We start from the raw sequence: 24,892 nt of genomic DNA, 5'->3' as shown, positions 1-24,892 counted from the left end.
ATAGGCACATGACGCCCTCAAACTACCAAACAATAAAAAAGGATATAAAATTACGGACCTAAGCATCCAGCACATCTGCAGCTAGACGCGGTGACCCCGATTACTGTGAGAGTTATGTTTCAAACCCAGTGTGCTGCTTTTTATTTGTTTTTTTTTAAGGGAGCCGTATAAAAATGTGACCTTGTCTCATAAAGTAAGGCTAAAACCGGGCCGTAGAATACAAGGAAGCACGAGGTGTGAATAAAGTTCATGGAACAAATATTAAGCCTAACACCTCATTCTTCAGCTAACATTAAGTAACATATCGGCTGAGTATCAAACACTTTGAAAAATTAATTCAGAACACTGTCTTAAAATGATTTTGCATTATGTAAAACCACGGCACTGTTGGTTATTTACTGGTATTATGATAACTGCTCGAACGGTGAAACGTGAAATCAATCATTACAATAAGACCGGCTACGGATCGCGCGTGAGAACGAAGTACAAACTTAAATTGAATAAAAAAATACCCAAAGATCAAGCAAGAAGATACCTCTTCAGAATACTTCGTTACAGTGTTTAAAGAATGACAATGTGCGGCAGTTTTTCTTGTATATACATAAAGTACACATGCTGTCGCAGCGGGACATCTTGACTTTAAGTACAAGCTTTTGCAGTAATTCCCCAAACCAATACCCACATCTATGCAATTATATTGTATGCCAATGGTTTCAAATGTGTTGAGAGCTAACTGCTGTAGCACATAAATCTAGGAAATGTCCCTTTAAGACAACAAAGTATTCAGATTTCGTTGGAAGTATATTCTACTGCGCATATGGTTCAAATTTATTCTAACCTAATATTCTGTGAGCATTCAATAGGTAGTTTTCCGCAAACACACAAGTAGCGCAGTGCAGGGGCAACCGGATATGTATGGTAATGAATGGAAAGTCATTGCTCCATGGTTCCAGCTACCGCGTCAGGTAGAAAGATACGGAATTGTTCCGTGTTAGGCTTAAAGAATGTGGCAACTTTATGTCAAACGAAAAATCATGAGGGTAACTGCAAGCTGCGAAGCAAAATATGCCCGAAATTGAACGTCGTTGCCATCGCAGGCTCGAGCGTACGTAACTACATGGTAACTCGAAGCTCAGGCGTTCTGAACCTCAGGAAATCTCAATAGCGGTTCATGCCACCCGAGGTTTACAACTGAACTATTACCTGTTGTAAAGCAACAAGATTTACAACAGGGCTTTCTTGCAATAGCTCAGCGGTGGCCTAGTGGTAGAGCCTACGCCTAGTTTACGGGAAGAACTGGGTTCGAATCTCGCTGCCTCCGGAAACCTACCGATTTTTCTTATCGGAATAGGTGTCCCCCTGCCTGGTGCTTGGCTATTTGGAAGGGATCGCATCTCAAAAGCGGGTCTAATAGAGACTAATATGCATGGTCCCTGGGCGCCTCTTGTCCAACCACTGATGGCCTTGTTGAAAAGCATCCACCAAGGCTGCGAAAGGCAGACTAAAGCTGGCACTGAGTACCTACCTATAAAGTAAGTACAAGCGCGCTTCTGGTCACATGCTCGGCCATTATGGGATTTCGACGTCTGGAAAGGGCCGTTTCGGATACCAATACCGCAAGGAACCCAGCGGGTTTCTTAATCGGCAGAGATGTTCTCCCGCCTGTTGCACGGCCACTTGTGAGGGTTCTCATCTCAATAAAGAGTGCTATAGATTTAAAAGCGAAAAGAAATGTCCGGTTGTAAAAATATTGTAAAGAAGCGATGTACTGCGCAAGAATGGAACAAATGCAAGACACGACCCACTAAAAACACACGCACACACTGCTGTTTGACATGTCTCCTTGTGTCCGTTGCACCATTTGTTCGCTATACCTCACTCTCCCCGAGGTCAATCACCAAAAAACCCCCCACATCGCAATACTCGCCCACTTTAGGGAAGCCTTCAGAGAAATTCGTTACAGCATGAAGGAGTTTCTCCGTCAGCACGGAGAAAACTTCAAGCTCGCCAGGGCTTTCACAGTTACTTTGCGCTGCTCCGCCATTTGATTTTTTGACGAAAAGGAATGGTGACGGCATAGGAAACCATGCAAATTTCCTCGAGTTCACATCGGCATCAAGAAAAGATACCAACTGGTGTCTAGGACCACGTACACACGTTGATCTTTTCATTGCATCACGATGTCCGATCTTCGCGCTTCTAGCCACAGTCGCTCGCCCAATGAATTGCAAGCTACAGCGTACGAAATGTTGCCTGCAACTTTTTTTTTTACTTATGCAAGTCCAAGCAAGAAACGAAACAATTAGTAGTTATATTACAAAACATTAACGTCGTTTAAATACTGCCGCAGCGTTCGGACGACGCATTGTACCAACAAACAGGGTCCAGCGCGGGCGCGCACGGTCAGTCCAAGAGCGCGAGTGGTGGCGACAATCACGCCACCTATGTGCAGGTCGGTGGGTTGAAGTCGCCGAAGACGTTGAGCTCGTACATGCATGCGAGCACAATGAAGATGACATACATGAAGACGCAGGCAAAGCCCACTTTGTAGTTGAGCGTCCAGTGCGTGAGTACGAATATGAGGAACAGTATGAACACCGTGGACAGGAGCGTTACACTCGTGTACGTCATGGCGGCACTGTTGATGAACACCTCGTGAGAGCTCGAGGCGAACAGGGCCTTGAAGAACCACGGCACTCCCAAGCAGAAGAGAACGTCGAAGATGTTGCTGCCCAGGAGGTTACAGATGGCCATGTTGCCAAGTCCTGCGCAGATAAACAAGACGGAAATGAGACACCCGTCTGACAAACATTCGAGCTGCACCTGAATGCGAAACAATCATTCCCCCCTCCCCCCCCCCGCCACTGATGCTGCCTAAACCGACCTGCGGCTTTCTACGAAGTGGAACCTCTCAACGAAAATTCCTGAATTAAATAGAACCGCATCTTCACTAGATTTCCGCCACCTGACTTCCTTGGTTTAGCTCTCAAGAATTTCGTCAATCTCTACAAAAGTCTCGCCATTTCCAGATAAACCCGAAAAAAGAAGACCGAGAACAGAGCAGTTGCTGCAATCCCAGTGACATATTTAATGTTTTTGCGTTCTATTCATGCAGCAATTATCTTTTACGCTACGACCAGAGATGCTTTTCTTGCAACTGGCCCTCCTTCACGTGTAGCTCGATCACCAGCTTTCTTTTTTCTATACAACTACATTTTATTTTATTTTCAGCAACCATTTATTTGGCGTATTTGTAAAGCTCTATTCCATACAGCAGTCATTCATTCTTGGAATACTTGTTTGCAACCAGGCTCTAAAGATGTCTAGAGGCTAGTCGTGCAGTTTTTAATGACAGTCTGTAATCATGTGTTTAAAGCTGATCGTTTGTCCCTGATAGTAAACTCTTTTCTTTAGTCACTCAGTACAGGCGTGGTACATAATTATGCAAAATTATTATTATTGCTTTACATACATAAATATATCTGCGGTTGACTAGTCTATATTTTATACTTACTGCTGGTATTCGATTCGTATTCTAAATATTCGGTATTCAGCCACCTCTATTTTTCTGCCTTTTTTGAAGCCTCTATATCTACCTTGTATAGTTCCCTATACCTGTAACACATTCGGTCCTAAGAATTTCTTCCCTATTTATTTTCACCAATACTTTAAGTATCTCTTGTGTATCTCGACAGCTGACTGGTTAACGCTTCCATCCACTTTAAATTCCAGCGCTTCTGGATGCGGGACGTTTCCTACAGGGGTGGTATTCTGTAGGAGTCCACCTGGTGGACTATCCCTTTCGGTCGCTGCTGATTGGCTTGGGCCGCTCGTCTCCTCTTCGCTGGTACGGCTGCATCGAATCAGCAGCGGCCGAAATGGACAGTCCACTAGGTGGACTCTTACAGAATATCTCACCAGGTCTCGCTGGGTAAATACCTTCGCATTCTATTTAGATGCGCTGAGTGGTCTCCGGATTTCTTGTTGTAGCACACACATGCCTCATCCAGTCGCGAATATTTGCCCCGGTATGTCTTTGTCCTTAGGCATTAAAGTTCAGGCCTCAAATGGTAAGACACTGTCATTTGTGTTATTGCACAGGCGCTCCTTTCTAATTTTTCTTGTCCTTCTTGTTAATTCCCGTGGTCTTCTTTGTTTCCATCCTTTGCATCCAATTTACTATGTTTGTTTCTCTCACTTTCTTTTTGATGGCTCCTGGTGGACAACTCCTCGTTGGTGGGCCCTGGGGGCCAGCTTTCTTGACCTGTTCCTCCCTTCTGTGTCCATGCTTTTGAGATGGGTATTTGTGCACTTTAGCCGCCCATTTCATTTCACCCATGTTCCGAAGTCTTTCTCCAAAACTTCAAAGGAGGCCCGACCCATGTCTATCTGCACTGCCTCATGTCTAAAGTTTAGACGCCCCAGCCACGCCTACTGTAGCCTTCAACAAGATCGTAAGACATATCGACAGCTTTCGCTTGATGAGTGGCACCAGCTGTTCTCGATGCCTCCGGACGTGCTCGTTTCGAGCTCCCGAGAACATTCAGCAATTTCAGTTTGCTCCACCCAAACCTCGCCATCTTCGTACCAGTGGTCATCGAACATCTTCAGATCTACTATAACGTGAAAAGTGACCTTCACTCTTTGTTCCCATCGAACGACGAACTAACTTTGTACCGTAGCTGGTGGCCTCGACATGCTAACGCTAGCTGCACGAGACCGAGCGCCCGCGCCGTTGCGCTGCCAACATCGCGGTCGCCAGCACCGCTGGAAAGCAGCGAGCACGATGGAAATCCAAGAGGCCGAAGGACACCCCGGCCAAGACTGGCAAACCATTAGAGTGACTAGTCAGCGTCTTGAAGCGCATGTCACCATCGTCATGAATTACGGGGTTTCAGGTGCCAAACTCACAATTTGATTATGAGGCAAATCGTAGTGGGGGACTCCGGAGTAATCTGGCCACCTGGGGTTCTTTAACGTGCCCCAATGCACGACACATGGGCGTTTTTCCATATCACTCCCATCTAAATGCGGCCGCCACGGCCGGGATTCGATCCCGCGACCTCGTGCTTAGCAGCGCAACACCAAATCCGCTAAGCCACCACGGTAGGTCACCGTAATCATGAAAGTCACCAATGCTACCACATTATAGGTCCCACAAAACTGCCTTTGACCCAGTGTAGCACACGCAGTCGGCTTGGCTTTCAAAGGTTTAGCTCTCAAGTGGTTTGTCCTTGAGCTCTCAAGCACAAACCGCTTTGAAAGACTTAGTAGCCCAGAAAAGTAACGTGGCTGGAGCACCAGCTGCAGCATAGACAACGACCAGAACAAGAGCGCCATAGCTAGCAAGGAAGATGGCATAGAGATACCACGACTACACCGAAAACCAAGAGGAAACGGAGAAAAGAATAGGACCACTCCAGGAACGCTTACAGACAAAAGATGTTCCCGGGAATAACAGCATACCTGGCTGAGGGGTTCACACATTTCGCCAGCTGCCAAGTCTTCTCCGCCCCCACAACACGCCGCTAATTCCCACCCTTCTTATAGTCAGGCATTGAAAGCAGCTCAGACATCGCAATCTCAGAGGTACATAAACATTCACCAGCGAAGATTGAATGCACACATCGTATCAATACGACAGAAATGGCAGAGGTCCAAAGCAGACTATACCAAATCGTTGTTGTAGCAACTCACATGCGGGAAAATATTTTGAACTTGCAAGGAGAAATACAGAAAAGGGCCGCTGTAATAAAAATTAGCAGACCAAAATTCACAAATCATAAATAGACAAGAACGAAAGGGAGTACAATTAATTGCATAGAGGCAATTCTCGACATGAAAAGAAAGCGCATCCAAGATCTCTAGCATCACTCGCAACATGAAGCACATAACAAGGTAAGAATTCCGTACTCAGAGAACAATAAGATCAATAAGGAACATGACAGCCAATCTGAATAGCAGTACCGGAAATAAAAGCAGCTCTCCATCTAAAAATGAAATAGTAATCTGGCAATGGAACTGCGGAGCTTTAAAGAAGAAAAAGACGGTGGTGTTTCAGTCAAATGTACAAGGGCGTAGACACCCTGATATAATCATGTAGCAATCGAACGGCATAACAACAGTACCAGTATACCAGTTAGTTCAGCAACCCACTATTAAAAAAACCGCTGGAAGGAGACAAATAAGATTAACTCACCGAGCGTGACCGTAATTACAGATGACTTATCGGTGGTACAACTCGATACGGTAGGATTCAATACAGAGGAGCAAGATCACGTTGCGATGAAATGCAGGATTCCGAAGAATGCGCGAAAAATAATTTTCACAAATGCCTAATCGTTTCCTAATAAGCCAAATAATAACATTCAGTGGCTCGAAAAATACATGAAAAGTCTGAAAAAAAATAGCCTATCGACTTAGCAGGAGACTTGATTATTCATTATTCAGGAGACATCACTGTTGAAGACATAACCAAGCGAGTCGAAGAACATATGAAATAATCTCCGATTGATACACGCACCCCTACCCCGCAAGAATGCCATAAAGATCCTGGGTTTCTTTCTGCAGGATAATGGCAAAACAGCGACATAGGTGCAGACGTGCAGATCTGTGATGATGGGTAGAATAACTAGAGGAATGAAAGAACACGAACTATGTAATGTTATAAAAGCGTTGATCTTTTTCAAGATTACGTATTATCTACCATATTCTACGATAACCAACACGCAGCGCAAAAAAACATCACAATTGGAATGTGTGCTTGACTTGCCCTGGGAGCTCCCAAGTTCGCACCCAACCGTAACATAGAAGCAATCGGCCTCTTTGACTCATTAGAAGACAGAATACACATCCACAATCAGATGCAAAAACAGAGACTTCAATCATCTTATCAGGCTCGCTAATTTACCTCCGATTCCGCCGACATTACCACATTCGGATGGCTTGCTAAGGATAAAAGTAAATCGTATTTCAAAGAATATGCACCCAGAAAAGAATGAAAAACGGCGGTTAAGAAGTATAAATATACGCGGCAGACAGACGATAAAAAGACATGCTAAGCAGATGCCAGTCATAACGCCGAAAAAAGAAAAACAGCGGTAATGGGGCACAACTCGACGCTTGTGAAAAGTTACTTAAGAGTCCCAGCGCCACAAGACGCAAAATTGGTGGGGATAACGCTCGCTATAACGCAAATGACACGTACGCCTGACACGCTTATGATCCGAACAGACAACCAAGGCGCTTGCCGAGACATTCAGAATGATGATCTTCCGTTACAGATACGCACGAAGCTCTGCATGTACATGCATGCGCATTCCTTCCTACATTACGTATGCAATGGATACCAAGCCATCAGTAATTGCGACAAAATTTAAGAGCACATCAGCTCCTATTCTTTGGCCTGTCGAAGACACTTGTAACCCTAGTGAAGAGCGGAAAATGCAGCGGAACGAAAGGCTACATATCCTGAAGTCTCGCACGGAGCCATCAACACATCTCAACATACAATCCTACACGCATTCATGAGAGGACGCCTCAATCATATGAAAATCACCAAATACACATCACACACACCCCACCACAACCATTACGTTAACAGATACCCAGGCTCTCCCACTTCTAAACACTGCGGGGCCTATCCATCAAGTAAACACACTTTGTGGTAGTGCCCCAACAACTCCATCTTCAGAAAGACGATACTTTCCCAACCCCCGCCCAACCAGTGTCCCACAACTGGGAAGAGTGTACTACTCGCCCACGATAGTTTGAAAAAGTATGGTGGCCGCTTCTGGTGCAGTACGTCAAGACCTTTCTGAGCCAGAAGGCATGAGTCTACTGGTAGACCAGGAGCGGGCCTTAGTTTCTTTCCGGATTAATAAATTTAACTTCTCTCTCTCTCTCTCTTCCTCTTGATACACTCCATTCCGCATACATAACTATAGATCCCCAATGCGGTACTTCTCTGTAGAATATATCGTTACACATTTTGATATGTTCCCAAAGCTGTCTTCTTTACCGTCAAAGTCATGATTGGGACAAGACCTAATTGATGGCTGTCCTGACAAAGACGGCAAGACAGCTGTTTACGCCGAGGTTAGGGATACACTCCAAGTATGCAGTGGTGCTTCTAATGTCCTTTACTATGAACTGATCGCACGGGTGTGCGTTTGTCTAGCGTCGCGCTGTGCATAAACTAAAGCACGCGGAACGAAAGAGCGAACACGATCGATCCATCTCCCAGGCCATAGCATTTGTTCACATTAAAAGGGTCACTCCCAGTCCATACCGCGCTTGCCTACTAGCCGCTATGCTAAAGACTGAACTACCACCCGATCTGTTTCAAACACCGCAAAGCATTTACTTTTATTCTTAGGGTATCTCGCCAATTTATATTCAGCGCCTCCTACAAAAGTTTCCTCATAGTTGGAGCCCTGTGGAATGAGCGAAGTTAAAATAAACAAGAGTTTCGCAAGGTTGTTTCACAGCAGGGGTTTTCTACCTTCGCGGTGGTGCACCTTAATGGCGTTTCCTCATGAGCGAACAAGATCACTGAAAGCGGCTCCCATCAATATCTCAAGAGAGTGCTCACGCCATGGCCTCGGTGGCGTGACGGAAACCTGCGCGAGGCCACCCGGGGTCACCTTCTGTTTTCTCCTATTTCCATAGTGAAAAGCGTTAGAAGTGTATGTTTTGCAGCAGCTCTGCACTCCTGTAATACCCTCCTCTCATGCACAGCTGCATTAAGCCAGTAATTTTTTTCTCCTTTACAGTTTTCGTGTACACGCTCTCGTGCTGAATATCCTTTTGACATTGAAGTATTTTTTGTCAAGACCTCTCATCAACTTCCTGTCCATAACTCTTTCCAAACTAAACTTTCGTCATTGCTAAAGCGCTGTTGAATCAAACGGGAAAGATCGAGAGAAATGACGACAGTCTAAGGCTCTTGCTAAGCTTCGCATCAATATAGACCGAAATCGGCACGTTCAGAGCATAAGGTCACAAGCTCTCCCTGCGGCATGGTGCCGATGGTCATTTTGCGCTTCACTTAATTGGGTTCAAGGCAGGCTCTAGCTTTACGCTTAGGCTAGCTCAATTTCGGATTTTGCTAGAAAATTAATAGGTGATGGGGGTAGTGGCATCTCCTAAACCCTGTTCTTGCTGCAGGATCTTTGAAAACTTCCCTTCCTGCCGTGTTAGCTCAAACGGTAATGAGGTATGCCAAGGTAAAAAAAATGTAACCTGCAAAGACTACGACACTTCTCTGTTTCTTTAGCAACCGTGTACGGCGATAGCCGAGTGGAATACACATTTCCTTTGATAAATGTATTGTGAGCGCCAAGCGTGCACTTTACTATTTACACGTAAATAACCTTGATCGCCTTTCATCTTCGTGTTCACGTTCAGTCACTCGCATTTCCAAAATAGTTTGCTCGCCTTCCGTCTCTCAAGTGGCGGAGATGCGGGGTACGCGGTGACATGAAGGTAGCTCCAGGAAAACCTAAGATGAAGAATATACCAGGATAGAGGAGCCCACAATCTCCTCAGAACCTTGGCATGGCATTTTCAATGCGTTGACAGCATATTATAATGTCTAGAGACTTCTCATTATCTGACCTTCTCTCCAGCAAATGTTTCAGGTTTACTGTTCGTCACGCGAGGAGTGTGACTGTAGCGCATACCGTTCAAGGTCGCCCTCATCGGCGAAGCCTGCGCCTTTCACCACAACTTCCATGGTTGTCATTTAGCCTTATCAGGGCTAGCTATAAGCGTACTTTCGGACAGCGGGGTATAGTCGAAGTCATAGGGAGATCGGTCTGCTTAACAGCCTTTGCAGCGATGTAGCGCTGGAGAATCTTGCCAACAATTCGATCCTTTCTCTTCATTTCCTGCATTGCGGACGCTGTCCAATTAATTGATCGGCACTAAAATTATCACAATGTTATCTGAAAACGCTGTCGTCGTATTCACGTGGAATGGCACACTGAAAGTACGCCAACGTGTTTTGAAAGTCTTCATCAAAAGCGCAGTGCCTATACTTTCACGTGCCTTGTTACTGAAATCAAATAACCTTATTTTTTCAAAGCAATTAGCATTCTTCGGATATTTCCCAGACTACCAGGGATGTTTGTCTCTAAACATGCTCATCACCAAGAGGGATCCTCCTCCCTCTCCCTTCCCTCTCTCACCAAAAGGGATGCGTGAGATAGAGCCCGGCTGCATACATGCCAGGTGCATGACGCGTTTTGGTGCTGGTAGTACGGTGTGTCGCTACAGTGGGCGAAAAAGCATACGAGGAGCCAAAGCAGATTCTGGAGGGGAGTGAGGGGGCCCTGACATCACACCTGCCGTCCGCTTGAACGCCACCCACCGTTTCGCGCCACGATGACGCTGGAGAAGACCTCCGGGATGCTGGTGCCCGCAGCCAGGAGCGTGATGCCAGCCACCGAGTCCGGGATGCCAAGGGTGAAGCCGATGATGGTGACCATCCAGACGGTCACGTAAGACACGGCGCCTATCCAAACCACGGATAGCACGAAGCTGAGCGGGAACCACTTGCGCATGGACGGCCGCCTGCAGTCTGGAACCGTGAAGTGCAGCAGGAACCGTGCGGGCCAGAACAGCACCCACAGAATCTGGCTGACCGAGCCCTCGTCAGGCATCGACCACACACTCTCGTGCTCCTCTTGCTCGACAATCTTGCACACTGTCGGGAGAAGGCAAATAAGGAGCTGGTAGCAAAACATTGGCTTCATCTTATCCCAACTTTCAAGCAAAAAAAGGACATCATTACTGTCTACATCGCCCCATTGCTTTCCAGAAGCAGCAGCAACGTTGTTTTGTGAGAGAGTTGGTTTATCTAGATGGTGCAGATGAAGCAGCACGAATCACTGCGGTGAAACAGGGACACCGCATAGCACCAGCGCTGGTCCTGAGGTTCATGTTTTTCTTTTCTCGTGAAGTGAGGTTCAACATATCACACTGTGTACATTGCGACATATATTTTGCAGCGAATGATAATAATAATAATAATAATAATAATAATAATAATAATAATAATAATAATAATAATAATAATAATAATAATAATAATAATAATAATAATAATAATAATAATTGTGGGGTTTTGCGTGCCAAAACCACTTTCTGATTATGAGGCACGCCGTAGTGGAGGACTCCGGAAATTTCGACCACCTGGGGTTCTTTAACGTGCACCTAAATATAAGTACACGGGTGTTTTCGCATTTCGCCCCCATCGAAATGCGGCCGCCGTGGCCGGGATTCGATCCCGCGACCTCGTGCTCAGCAGCCCAACACCATATCCACTGAGCAACCACGGCGGGTTTGCAGCGAATGAGTCAACCAGTCTCTGATAAAAGCATGATTTTTGTTCGTTACCATTACCAAAGGCAAACTGCGGAACACACTCGTGTCACATATTCTCCCATTTACTTTCTTGGCAGTCGCCACCAGTTTACGTCAATCAATTATTCAGCATGGAAACGCTTAAGCGCATTACCATCGTTTCTTCTGTCTTGCCGAGCTCGGTTATTTTACTTCAGCTGTTCTTGTTTTTCTATAGCGTTGTTACTACTGCCTCTTGTTTGTTTCTTTACGTGTTTGTTAATTAGTACTTACAAAAATAAATGGCCTCCCTTTGCCACCCGGCCATAGGCAGCATGATCGGGTAGATACTATAGCTTTCGATGCCGGTATTCACAAAAATTTATCACTTGCGAATGTGAACAAATAAACTAAACTTAGCTAAAACTACAAAGCTAGCATGCCTTGAAACAATAAAAGCCGAACTTAGTGAAAACAAACGACAACGCCGAATTTAGCGTAGTCGATGATGACCAAGGTCCTCGTCAGCGTAATAGAATGGATGTACGGACAAGGCAAGCGCAATTTCTACCACTTAACTGCTGTTACAGTAAAAGCTTGTTAAGAGTGTCGGAGACTATACCGCGACAAGGGGCAGTTGACGACAGAAGAACGCTGAACCAGAAGGCTCCAATTTTTTCTTACAGTGCTGCTTGGTTTCTGCTACCTATCGAAAACCGGATCATTTAGCTTGACATGGTAATTTGTTGGTTCGAAAAAAAAAACAGATCCGGGCGACACTCACCACTTTCGGTTAGGAGAACGCTGTCTCGCCGCAGTCGCTCTTCTCCCGCGGACATAGCCGAGTCCCTCCTCGAGCGAGCCGTCGGCACTGCAGGCGCCTCTTCGTCGCCACCTCCAAGCAGCGGCGTTGCTTCCTCGGCGACGGACTTGCGGCTCCCCTTTGGTGGTTTCGGGCCCACGGTGCCTGGGAACCACCTCTGCCGTAATGCTTCAACCTATGATTTGGAACCAGTAGAACAGTGACCGCGTCAGTGGTCTTGCTATGTGGTGAACACGTTCTCCAATTCGTCACATTAAATGTCCTCGACTTCCCACAGCAGTTCTGTATTGCGGTTCCCTAAGTATAAACGTGATCCAATGACAGTTACTGCAACGACGCAATATACACAGCCGGACCGCAAGCACAACAAGAATGTTCCTCCACCTTTCGTGTGGCTATCTTGTTCAGTTTTCCGCTCTCTGCTTACTATTAAGAGGACTATTATTTTAAGAAACTCTGCTCATTCGGCCCATGGGCTAACAATTGTCCTAAGTCAACTTTCGATCATTTTTGTGCTTTAAACTTTATCTGCTTTCGTTCTATATGATTAAACAGACAGACACGGGAGAAAATCCAATTGACACGTGCCTCAAGAATGTTAGAGTGCTTTGCGTAGCCCAAACAATTTTCTGGCAGCGCGAACGTCCTACCTATGCGATGGCTCTTGCTTTTCAAGGCGCTGTAACAGTTTCCACACACTCTGCATGCGTTTTATAGTATCACATTTGATTGACACTGCAATAACATCTAACGCGGTTTGTGACAACTAAAAATCGTGCAGTCTATAGAAACATTTTTTTTTTACGTTTAGTGTATATCATACATAAAATACACTTTGTAAACATCACGACTATTAAGCTAGCTTTATTCATTATAAAAAACTACCGGTAAATCCCGAAATGACGAATGAGAAACATATTGAAGAGAGCACGCATTGTTAGTGTAAAGAAGAGGAACACCCAAAGTAGCACCGACATAGAGCTTGTAGATGCGGCATGGTATGTTGAATATTTGACCATGCACGCATCACTTATTCCAGAATCGCAAGGTAAATGCGTGTGAGGAAAGAACAGGGTCGCAATGAACGCAGTCTCAAAGAGCTGCATTAAAGTGCGTGCGCGCAGATTATGTCCCTAGACGTCTTTCGAAAATGTAAGACATGCCATCGTGCTTTACAAGTCTCCTCACATTCACCGGCTCAGGCCGGACGATTTCTTTTCAGTAAAAACCAGTGCCACTTAGAAAGAAGAGAGATATACTAAATAAAGGAGAAAGGTGGGGATGTTAACCAGAAAAAAAGTATAATAGCCAACCGGAATTTTCCGTCCTGATTAGAATCCCTGCATATTTTAGAGCGCAACGCTTGGGCGCCCGTTCCTGCGTTAAGCGTCGGCGTGCCTCGGCTGCGCTGTACCTCGTAATCGAGCGAACGAGAACACCGAAAGATGAAGGAGGAATGCAGCGTGAAATGAAAGATGAGCGCGCAAGGAAGAAAGTGGAGGAAGAGGGTACAGTGCAAGCATGAGGCGGAAAGTGTAGGAGGAGCGGAGGGTAAACGGCCTGCGCATGCGCTGATTTGCCGATGGGCGCGGCATCCGCCGCCGTGTGGGAGATCTCATCTGCGCTTCCGAGGGGGCGAGGAGAGGTCAGGGTGGATTGAGGTTGGGAGGGCTACGCTCGTCCGCAGCGTTAGCTGCTGAGTTCAGTCCGCAGTACCAGCGTTTCTGACGGGGATCACTGCTCCTGCAAGGAGCGATAGTGAGCGGCTACAAGTAAGGCTCTATGTGACGCTCCCTTGGGTGTTGTCGCCACTGACATTGGTGGCACGATTTCCCCGCGACGAAGGGTCGCTCTCGTCGTTGGGGGAACAAACGCATGAGAAGAAAAGCGTTGTGCCACACAAACCGGGCTATGAAGCGACGATGGCTACGATATGGCGCCAAACTAGCGCGTGTCATCTGTATCGAAACGAAGTGCGTACTGACAGCGTTTTCTACTCTATATAAACCATGTAACTATACAACCATAACAGAAAATATTGACGCCCGCAATTAAAACACATAAACCTGCGCTCAAATTTCGCATTTGGGAGTATCGAAATCATCGTTGAATTTTTTTCTTTCGTATCGATTCCTCCCGTCCTAGGTAGTACTGGATTTGAACCAAAGAAAACAAATCGTCCTGTTTATACATAACACGAACACACTGAACAAGTTGTCAACGCGCTTGGACATGATGTTGTCTACTACTAACAGTCGTTCTGCATAAGTTGAACTTCACTCGCCTCAAACCAATGATTGGCAAGCAAAATCCGGAAGCAAGCCATTGCGGCTTCTTGACTATTCGATCGCTGCAGCTCTTGCAAAGCCATTATCTGATCAAAGACAATCGAACTGTCCCCAGAGTTTTTAAAATTTTTAAGTCAGTGCGACTGTAGACGTAATCTGCTTAATTACAACGTGACACCTGGCTACAGCTTTAGTCGTTCATTCAACCTGCAAATCGGCTAACACTGGTTAGGTGCAAGTTAGTAAAGTTCATTTATACAGTTCAGTGTGAGTGGCCATACATGCAGCACATGGGATTAGCACAGTAAGGGTTAGCACAGCGCCTCGCAGTGACGCAGACCACGGACAGACGGCGGGAATTATAGTTGAAGGACCGACGTATGTGTTAAGAGTAGCCGCAGTGGTCGTCTGCGGCCATGCGAGGTCATTGCCGTGCTTCGAGACGTGCCTTAATGTGCCAATCGTAGAAGTGGTAATGGTAGGTGTCGTTGGCGCAGCTTTCGTCAGGGCAGGGAGTCAAACCCGGCCCGATAGGGTCTCCTGCGCATTGGTACACCGCGGCACGAAGCCACAACTCGCGTACCTGAAGCAGCGCGAGATACTCGATCTGCGAGTTGTAGTACAGCACCACGATGTAGGCACCGAACATGAGCATCAGTATCAAGGCCTCGTACCTGCCAGCAGAGAGGATGAAAGGGAGAGGGCAACGAAACCAAAAATAATGATAAGGCCGGTGACAATGCCAAGTCAGTATGAAAGACTGTATTGCTTTCTTTCTTTTCGTGGGACTTCAATGAATGACTGAAATGAATAAACGGTATGACGAAGCAGCTTAGAACGAGCTCTCGGAAACACTTCCGGGACGAATGTTTTCCAGGAACGAACCGATATTTTTACTTGCAACAGCCTGCTGGCTTTTGGCTGCTAATTTGGCGAAATACTATAATGAAATTGAAGGAAAGTAAACTAAAATGCAAGTGGTATGGCATCACATAGCATCCTTTGCACACCAGTGCTCTCAATCTAGAATATCTTGATTTTATTTCCGAACCTACTCCAGGATGTGCACAATCACTTTTTTGCTGCACTTTGATATTTGAGTGATACTTAGTGAGTGCCAATGTATTATGCACTATCTACAGTCTGCGCTATGAAGGGAAGAAAGAGCTGAGACAACAATATGACTGTTTCTCATGCCGTTTTTGTTTCAGCATTAACAATTTACAGGAGTGTAAAAGCCACCAAAAAGCGCATTTAACGTATAGTTGTTTCAACTATTCAGTAAACCAACTCATTGAGCAGACAATCATAAATTGCGCCAGCAGAACAGACGCTTCGATGAAAAAGCAAACTCCTAACGAAAAAAAGAGAAATACGTTGAGTAATTGGTATTGAGTGAACTCTTCCTGTGCACACAAGGTCACTGATACAGTGCTGGCTATATTTTTCCGCCATATTTCCGTCCACTTCTATACTGTTGTATTTTGTCCACTAAGTTTCTTTTTCATAATCTGTACCTTACTGATTCAATAAGTTCCCGTCCCCACTCAATGCAATTCACACGAGGCGCTCAGAAGAACTACCAGCCTTAATTGCTAGGCGGGACACATGGTCAGCTACAAGCACAAACCTCCTGCCCTTAAATGAATACATTGTAGCGCCAAAAAGGAAAGTAAGGGCTTGGGAGAGAGAGTATGAAACGACAAGGACACTCGAAATGTGGGAAGTCCTACGTTGGACAAATGGGGAGATGTGTTAAGGACCAGGCCCGGGAGCATGAATTGTCTGTTATCAACAAAGGTAATGCGCATTTACCTGCGCATTGCATGAATTGCCTGGAAGTCAGATGTCAGCCACTACTGCGTGAGATAAAGGTACTTGGCAGGAATGGTGTTACGTCAGCAAGAGAACGTTTGGAGGCACATCACATAAAAGAGAGAGTCACGAGTTGTATTAGTGATGCGTCTGTTTTTTTTCTGTTTGAAAACGAGATGCAGCTGTTAAAAACGTCGCTGTAATCGCTCTAGGCAACGCTGATGTACGCATGCGCATTTGTTCATTCTCCCTGCCCTGTTCTAAGAATAAAATCAGTTGAAGTTCAGCGCTCGAACTGTCGTTTCATACTTTCCCTCCCAAGTCATTACTTTCCTTCTTGGCGCTACAATGTATTCATTAGATCCCAACCAACTCGCCCAGCAACAAGTTCTACTCTCCTGCCCTTTCTCTCCTCAGAAAAAAAAAGTTTCGTAATTTCGCGCCTCAGTAGAAATGTATGCGTGTTGTGCGTCCTACATAAATTACCCTTCTTCCATAAGCTAAGCTGCTCAAATGCGACCGGCTATCCAATCTTCTGTAATAGAAAGCAATAAACGTCTAACTTCAAACTCTTACCGAAAACAATATCCTAGCACTGGAGCGTTTCGCAAACACGATGCAAGCACGGCATTACCGTCATTGCGTCGTGAATGTCATCCTGAATTTGTGTGGCCGGTCAGTCAAAGAGAAAATTATAGCTTCGCGAGGCGTAACACCTAGCACGACGTTTGGCTCGCGGGCAGCATCCTTTGAATGTCACGATATCGTTTCTTTCCATTCCACCGGCAACAATGCCACGTGCAAATAACGCTCACGGCAAGTGCTGCGGCGCATACATTTCATTCAAGGTGTTCTGTTCAGCTACTCGAGCTACTTAGTGCTCACTAAAAGTCATGTCTGCACGAACGTGAAAGACGCGAGAACACGAGACCGTCGTGCCACTCCTGGATGTTTTCGGCCCATGGCCTGATACCACACCGGCGAAATGGGCAACGAAAGCGTTCTTAGAATTCCACTCTCGCGCGGATTTATTAGGGTCGCGTCGTTACGGTACATACGCAACCAACTACTTTCCTTCTCCTCATCACAATATTTTCACAACTCTTTTTCGATCCCCCAGCGCAGTATAGCAGGCTAGAGCGCGAAAGCTCACGCCAACTTCTCTGCTTTTCCAGTAGATGCGATTTCCCTGTCACTGCTGGGCTAATTAGTCTGTCACAGGGGCACTATAGCAGCGGTGCTCATCTTGTGTCTGCTGTTGTTCTTGCTCAACGTCCATGTCCTCCGGTTTACTGACCACTGCCCGAAGACAGCGGCACGCTGTTCTATAATTTTGTAGTTCTCTCTCCTCCTTACCATTTATCGTCGGACAATCCGTTGTCAAAAACGAACTAGAACAAGACTTAAGCACTATTATCCATGAAGTACAAGTTTAGACATCAGTTGCTAATACTTGCTAAGCAATTACCCTCTTTAGCAATTTGCGTCATAGCAGTTTTTTTTTACTTTAATGCAGTACCAAGCGAAGGCCCTGAACGCAAAACATGCATTCTCTTTCATATCAGCCTCATCTACAGATTTCAGTTCTGGTATACACTTGCCATTCAACGATATTGTTGCTGATGACACCAATGAGAGCCAGCACTGTGATGCCGTACATTAGGCAGTCTCGGGTGATGGGGAACCAGTCGATGGGGACATCCTGCAGTAAAGTGAGCCAAGATCGAATGGTTATTTGTAATGTAACACCCATCAAGACTTTCCTCTAAACTGACTACATCAAGTTAGCCGAGCGGAACTGCATTTCTGCTTCAAATTCCTGCTCACAATCCCTGCTTGAGTACGGATCCTTCGTAACGTAGGAAGATGCCCACAAATGTGGATATGCCAAGTTGAAAACCTTACACACTCCGTTAACTATAAAAATTCTTGTGTGATAAACAATGATCTTACCAAGTCAGAATGCAAAGATGAAAACTGAGAAATATAAACAGTGAAGGGCACGTTGGCATAGAAAAAAGGTCCCTGAAATATTCATTTAAATGGGTTCGCCTTTTTGCCACCTCTCCGTAACTTTCAAATCATGGCATACTAGTACATGCACCGAAAGAATGTTCCTAATCAGCAATAGCCATGCCAGAATTGTGCCTTGCTGGAAGTCAAACAAAATATCTGACAGAGCAGAACTGAGCTTTTTGTTTTGTTTCGTTAGCTTTTATCGAGAACTTGCATGCAGGCACTTGAACAATTTTGCTGACCTTATCCTCCACCGCTTAGCTTTTGTGTTGATGGCAGAGAAAAATAAATTAATATTACATTGTGTGGTGTAAGTAAGGACAAGAAGCAGCACAATGTGGCTATGAGACATGCCACCAGGGATGGTCACCGGATAAATTTTGACCTCCCAGGGTTTTTCAACATTCACCCAAAGTGTGGTAGACGAGCGTTTTGGCCTACCGCTTCCACCAGAATGCGACCGCCGCAACCATCAATCGAACCCGATATCTTGTGCTCTGCTGGGCAACGCAATAGTCCCAGTGAGAAATACTTAAACTTCTGTGAATTTAACTCCGGTTAATTCGATTATTCGGTTAATTTGGTCCCGACCAAATTAGCTCTGGCGCTCATGAATTTCCTTGGGCACAAACTTGTGTTATTTAACCCTAAAATTTGTCTTCTCCAGATAATTCAAACTTAACCAGTCAGCACGTACGCGCCTAATTCCTATGGTGATCCCAATAGCGACCCCTATGGTGGAGCGTCTGTGTCGGCGCAGCTTAAAGGACAGAAAATGCGTTCAACACACGTCATCTCCCGTCTAAAACACCAATTTTCGGCCTGTCCTAGGAAGATTTTTAAGCACTAACTGTGGCTCACAACGTCTCATTACGGTACTTACCCGTTTTTAACGCGCGTCTTTACTTTTTTACGAGAACTGGGCAAAAACTGTCTGCGTGGTGCAATAGGATACAAAACTAAAACTCGCCTCTGCGACGTTTGTATGCTTTGCCGCATAATAATTGTGTACTGCGACAAAGCTAACAATAAAGATAGTGCGGCGAAGCTGACTTTAGAAAACAGGCCACCATTGCGCAAGACAAATTAGACCCTTGCCTTTTTTTTTTTTTTAATGGAGTACGCACTAGATTTATCCTTCGTTTAAAAGCTTTAATGTAATTGCTAAGCTAGCTTTTTCAAAAAATGAGGCAAATAATGGGCCAAATGAATCAGTGATGTGTTATGGTGTTTTTTTCTGTATTTCGTTTTTAGTACGCCCGCCAGATAATTCGATCAATTTCGTCGGCCCCTGCAGGGTCGAATTAACGAAAATCTACTTACAACGATGACAACAGAGAATCAGGTAAGGTTTGCCGTGTTTTGTCCGCATGTCACATATAAAGCTCATGCCTACTGCGTCCGGCCCACGCCTGTTGCAAAGGCAGCCAGCACGTGGCTTCCCATACGCAATCGATACATGTGCTGTTGTAAGGGGCAGTAGAGGGCTGCCCAAAACGTCAAGAGGACAACGGCCCGCTCACGTTTTTCCACACGGCGAGACCGGCAACGCCGGTGACTCCCAGAATGTTGAATACAGCCGAACCAACAATGGTGCCGAGACCGATGTCGCCTTCTGTTATGAAAGAACCTGGGTGTGAAGAGAGGTTGATTGCTTTTGTTAGCTGAAGTGCTTCGGCGCCAGCTTATATTGCATGCTTGGAACAAAGGTACATAGGATGGACAAGAGCAGACGCACAGAATTGTCACTTATTCGACCGACCTGCTTCATTAAGGTCAGAATGCAAGTATATGATTTCCGAACATTAGCTGTAGTTGGCCCCCTGGCTATCTACTGCCAGATTTCTCATATAGCGTAAATGGTTAGCCTTCTTTTCTGTTGGTGCTCAGCAGCCACGAAGACCTAACGTGAATGGCCCTAGGCCTGGCTAGCCATTCACACTATTCTACGCAAGTGCTATGAACCGGCATAAAAAACGAGCCCGCTTACCTATAATCGATGAGAAAAGCTCCGGTGCCGAAGTACCAACGGCCATAAATGTCGCTCCGGCAACATCACTTGGAACGTTAAGAGCTGAAAAAGAAATAATAATATCATAGAGGCTTCCACAACCGCGTTTATCATGGCGCCTAAGTTCAATGGTTCTATCACTTGCCCAACAGAGTAAAAATAAGTAGAGCAGCCGATGGAGAGGTTGAAAAGAAAATGCTCGCTTCGGGGTGCTCCATTTTACTACAAAATCATGTGGACGCGACAATACAGTGGCTATTGTAACCTGTGAGAAGATTGAATGAATTAAATACGGGGTGTCCCTTTTGTCATTATTCAGATTTTTTTTTAAATCGCCTAAGGCAGATAGCACAACTCTAATCCTAGAACAAAATTACTCGAAGCGACGGACATAACTTGCGCGAGAAACCAAATGCGTAATTGACCAATTAACAAAACTGCATTCATTATTTTTTGAACTAATTTATAGCATATGCTGCAATTTACGAATTGTTGCCGACGAGTTCGCAAGGCGTATCTATTTCGGATGAGTTATCTAGAGTGACACCAGTTTGGATATATTCACTACCAAATTGTGCGACTAAAATACGTTGACGTTTAATAAATTTTGCGCTCCAATGCATAAGATGGCGTTTTCTGTAAAAAAAAATAAAGTGGGACAGCATGCAGGGCATATTTACCGCAAGTTTGAGCGCGCACATCTCGAAACTGGTGCCATAGTCATAATTCGTTGCGAGTCGATATGCCGGCCTTGCATACTCAACGCCTACAACGCGTAAGTTGCAGTTTGCACCATATGTAACTATTAAAAAAGCTTGAGTGCTTTTATTTTAATTAGACAATTACGTATTGTCAGTTTTCATGGAAGCAATGTCTGCCTGTTCGAGTAATCCAGTTCATGGATTAGAATGGTCTTATTTGTCAATGGTGATTTCTTAAAAATTCTGTACACTCGCAAGAACAAGCTATATATCTACAAAGAGAGAGAGAGAGAGAGAGAAGGGAAGACGGAAAGGCAGGGAGGTTAACTAGACTGAGTCCAGTTTGCTACCCTACACGTGGGGAGGGGAATGGTAACTAACAGAAGTAACCCCCTGTTTAATATACAAGGCCTTGAGGCCTATGTAGAGGTCTTCGTTGTTGATGTTTCATCCTTTTTTTTTCCTTTAATTCTTGTATATGTTAGTGACTGCACGCGTTAAAGTGCTCTTTCTGAGCAGACGATCTTAGAGTGCCGGCTGATATGGTCTTCACATCAGAAGGCGAGCAAGGCTGAAACGAAGTTTTTCCGGTCAAGCAAGCTAGCTGACCAACTGTGACACTCACGCGTTTCTTTGTGTGTGTTCGTGTTTTAGAGCGCAACTCTTAGGCGACCGCTCCTGCATTGAGCGTCGGCGTGCCTCAGCGTCCCTCGTAACCCAGGGACCGAGCACAGCGAAGGATGAAAGAGCGAAAGCGGAGCGCAGCGGGTGATGAAAAACGGGGCTAGCGAAGAGAGCGCGAGGAGGAAAGCGAAAAAGGAGGCTACAGTGAAAAAAACATGAGGCGGAAAGCGGAGTGGGAAGAGTATGGCGAAAGGGTGCGAAGGAAAGCGAACTGCCGCGCAAGGCGGCTTCTGCGACGTCGACCGCTACGACATGTCCCCAGATTAGCGAGTCGTCCTCTGTTCACCGATGGCATGCGGCTATAGCCTCGACCGATACCATATACGGACACAAAGCGCTGCATGAGTGGAGGTCTGTCTGCAGCGGCTTCTGTGAATCGCGTCCACACGTCACCCACGCGCTGTATTCCGCGATCTCCTGATTAGCGAGGCAATCGCGCCACGCTTCGCTCCGTTTGCAATGTGCCGCACGAGACAGATTGTCCACGCCAGCCAATATATCGCGAAATGAAAACACGTGTAGGGTTGCGCTTAAATTTCTCATTAGGGAGTATCGCAATTGTCAGTGAATTTTTTCCTTTCTCCCATTCTATGTGTGTGCAATATTTGCTTTGTCTTTGTGTCTGCCCTTGACAATCCTGCAGTACAGGGTAGCAAACTGGATACCTGTCTTCTGGCTAACGTCCTGCCTTTCGCATCTCATTTCTCTCTCTCTCTCTCTCTCTCTCTCACTAAAGGGTGCTTTTCATTGTTTATTTATTTATTTATTTATTTATTTATTTATTTATTTATTTATTTATTTATTTATTTATTCATTTATTTATTTTTACACAAAAGTGAAAGAGTGTAGCCGGAGTCCTGCCGTCTCCAACCTCACCAGCTAGGCCTCATTTAACCCTACCAACCTGATTCGATCCCTGAAACAGTAAAAATTCATCTTCAGTTGCAGGGTTTTATTTCTGAGCAATCCCTATTTGTTTAATTTAGACATTCGTGCACTTTTTGCGCATTGATTGCCAACGACTGTGCGCCTCTTACTCCTGTCGATTTACGCACGCAGGTGAAAAATGCGACAGCTGGGCGATTGTCTATTGATTCTTTCGACTAAGTAGGTCGGAACCGGTCCCTATTTTCAATAAAGAAACTATAGTCCAGGGAACTGTTTCTATCCCCTCGTACATATGCTTCGAGGCTTTGAAGTACAAACGGTGACTTACATCAGTTTTTTACTTGGGCGTAAATATATAGTGCCTTTTTTGAGACTGCAAAGAATTTTTAAAAATAGCCAAATATCACCCCTGTAATTCATTAACTGGTTCACTAGAGGAAGCCCACAATACTTTCACTAGGAATGAAAATTCTTAAGTCAGGGATGAAGGATAGGATAGGAATAAACTTTATTTGTCCAATGGTTGTTGATGTTGGTGCCCGGGGCTAGGCTGCCAGGGGTCCATCGCCCGAGGAAAATCTTTCGAGATCCTCGGCAACGGCCCTGGCCCGCTGGACGGCCCACTCCTGGTCTTCGGGTGCCTCGCCTTTTCGAGCTGCACAATCTCTGGGATCGGCCCGCATATTTTAGGCAAAATTGGCGCGTCCTTGTTCTGACCTTGGCTCCAACTAGGCAAAGGACTGCTTCGCATTTAATGTGTTCCTCATTCTAACCTCGCTGATGAACAGCGGAATAGTGTATTCTTCTTTATGTTCGTATGCACATTTTCCGATCTGGTCGAAGAAATGGCTCTTGTGTGGAACCCCGCTTTCCACTGCTCTCATTTTACGAGTATACTTGCGTGTTTTCGGGAGGCGCCGCACGCGAGACCTTCAGCGATGGAAGCGGAGTCAGCTAGACGTCCGGACGAGACAGACGTCACAGCGTCAAGTGTTCCAAGGAAGCGCAATCACCTCATGAGCGACAGATGCAGGGAGAACCCCGTGTTGTACTACTCTGCTTCAGAAGATGTGTCGGATGACGGTGACTACTTGACAGTTGTAAGGCAAAAAAGGAAAGAGGAGAATCGTCACTGCTCCTCGTCTTCAACAAGGATGACTTCAATGGCAAAGAACATGTGACTGTATGTGATAATGCATTGACACGATGTATGTACCACCCGCTGACTAGACAATGTGTTATTAGGCGACAATATATTTTGTACTTTTGAGACTCATCTACATAAGTGTGGAGACATTTACATTGTATATTGTATGTACCATGTGTTCCGTACGTCATAGTCTTCCTGTGGAAATGTTGCGTGATAAGCCCTGGTGCTTGTGTGAAAAGACTATTTGATATGTAACATTGAACCCTGTACGATGTATGACGGAACCACTCAAGAGATGTGGAGTAGCCGGCGCCTTAAAGTGTGCGCCAGCATCTCCTTATATCATATCAATAAAAAAAAACATTGACACGGCTTATAGCATCCTCTTCTTGCCCGAGACGTCGACCAACGATCTGAATCCATATCTGTCACACTGGAGGCTCTTGCTCCGAGTGAGATTATGGATGTGAGAATTAACACCCGCAAACACATTCTCGCGGTCGATGTCAAGAACAGAGCAGAGCTGGATATCTTGAGTACAGTCAAAGTGCTCGGCAAGATAAATGTTCGCAACATAATAACACAGGACAGCGATACTCCTTCAAGTGTGAGTTATGATGTCGATGAGTCAATCACCGAAAACGACCTGCCTATTTTGGTTAAACCCGCCACGGCAGATGTAATTATTACTGAAATCCCTCACCTGGGAGAATAACGGTGTGTGGAGGTAACCTTCAAGGGAGAAAGTTTGCCGCCATACGTGAAAATTTGATTTTTTTCGTCATTCAGTGCGACGTTTCGTTCCAAGATCACTTCAATGCAGTAATTGTTTGAAGATCAGACATGTCAGTGGTATATTCTAAAATTCGACCACGTGCGCAAAATGCTCTGAGTAGCTCAGCGCTGATGCTTGCCGTGCGACTGACTCCAAGGAAAGAAGCGTCTATTATGCAATGGAATGCCCGTGGACTGATATCCCGTATTGCTGATTTTCGTCATTACGTTTTAGCCAATCGATTCCCCATTATTTTCATCTGTGGGCCGAACCTACAGAAACCCGCCCGGCTCTCAGGCTAAGAACCTTATGTTTAATCGACTTGTAATGACATTAGTAAGCTGATCGTCTACATACGGTGCGAACTGACATATTGTTCACCCAGTGCGGCCTCA

General features: G+C 45.5%; 1 protein-coding gene across 1 annotated transcript in view; it reads right to left on the bottom strand.

The window, feature by feature from the left end:
* Positions 1–2,244: 2,244 nt before the first annotated feature.
* Positions 2,245–24,892, bottom strand: part of LOC142572351 (sodium/potassium/calcium exchanger 5-like) — a 41,082-nt gene continuing 18,434 nt past the window's right edge. Inside the window, exons 3-9 of the mRNA XM_075681403.1 lie at positions 20,279–20,362; positions 19,812–19,918; positions 17,874–17,974; positions 15,041–15,131; positions 12,131–12,344; positions 10,373–10,708; positions 2,245–2,765 (exon numbers count right to left, since the gene is read on the bottom strand). Of these exons, the coding sequence (XP_075537518.1) occupies positions 2,443–2,765; positions 10,373–10,708; positions 12,131–12,344; positions 15,041–15,131; positions 17,874–17,974; positions 19,812–19,918; positions 20,279–20,362 (1,256 nt within the window). The 3' untranslated portion in view covers positions 2,245–2,442. The remainder of the gene's footprint in view (positions 2,766–10,372; positions 10,709–12,130; positions 12,345–15,040; positions 15,132–17,873; positions 17,975–19,811; positions 19,919–20,278; positions 20,363–24,892) is intronic.

The sequence above is a fragment of the Dermacentor variabilis genome, chromosome 2 (genome assembly GCF_050947875.1).
Source record: "Dermacentor variabilis isolate Ectoservices chromosome 2, ASM5094787v1, whole genome shotgun sequence".
In the NCBI taxonomy this organism is placed as follows: domain Eukaryota; kingdom Metazoa; phylum Arthropoda; class Arachnida; order Ixodida; family Ixodidae; genus Dermacentor; species Dermacentor variabilis.
Note: the sequence above shows the minus strand (reverse complement) of the source record. Positions and strands in the feature narration are given on the sequence as shown.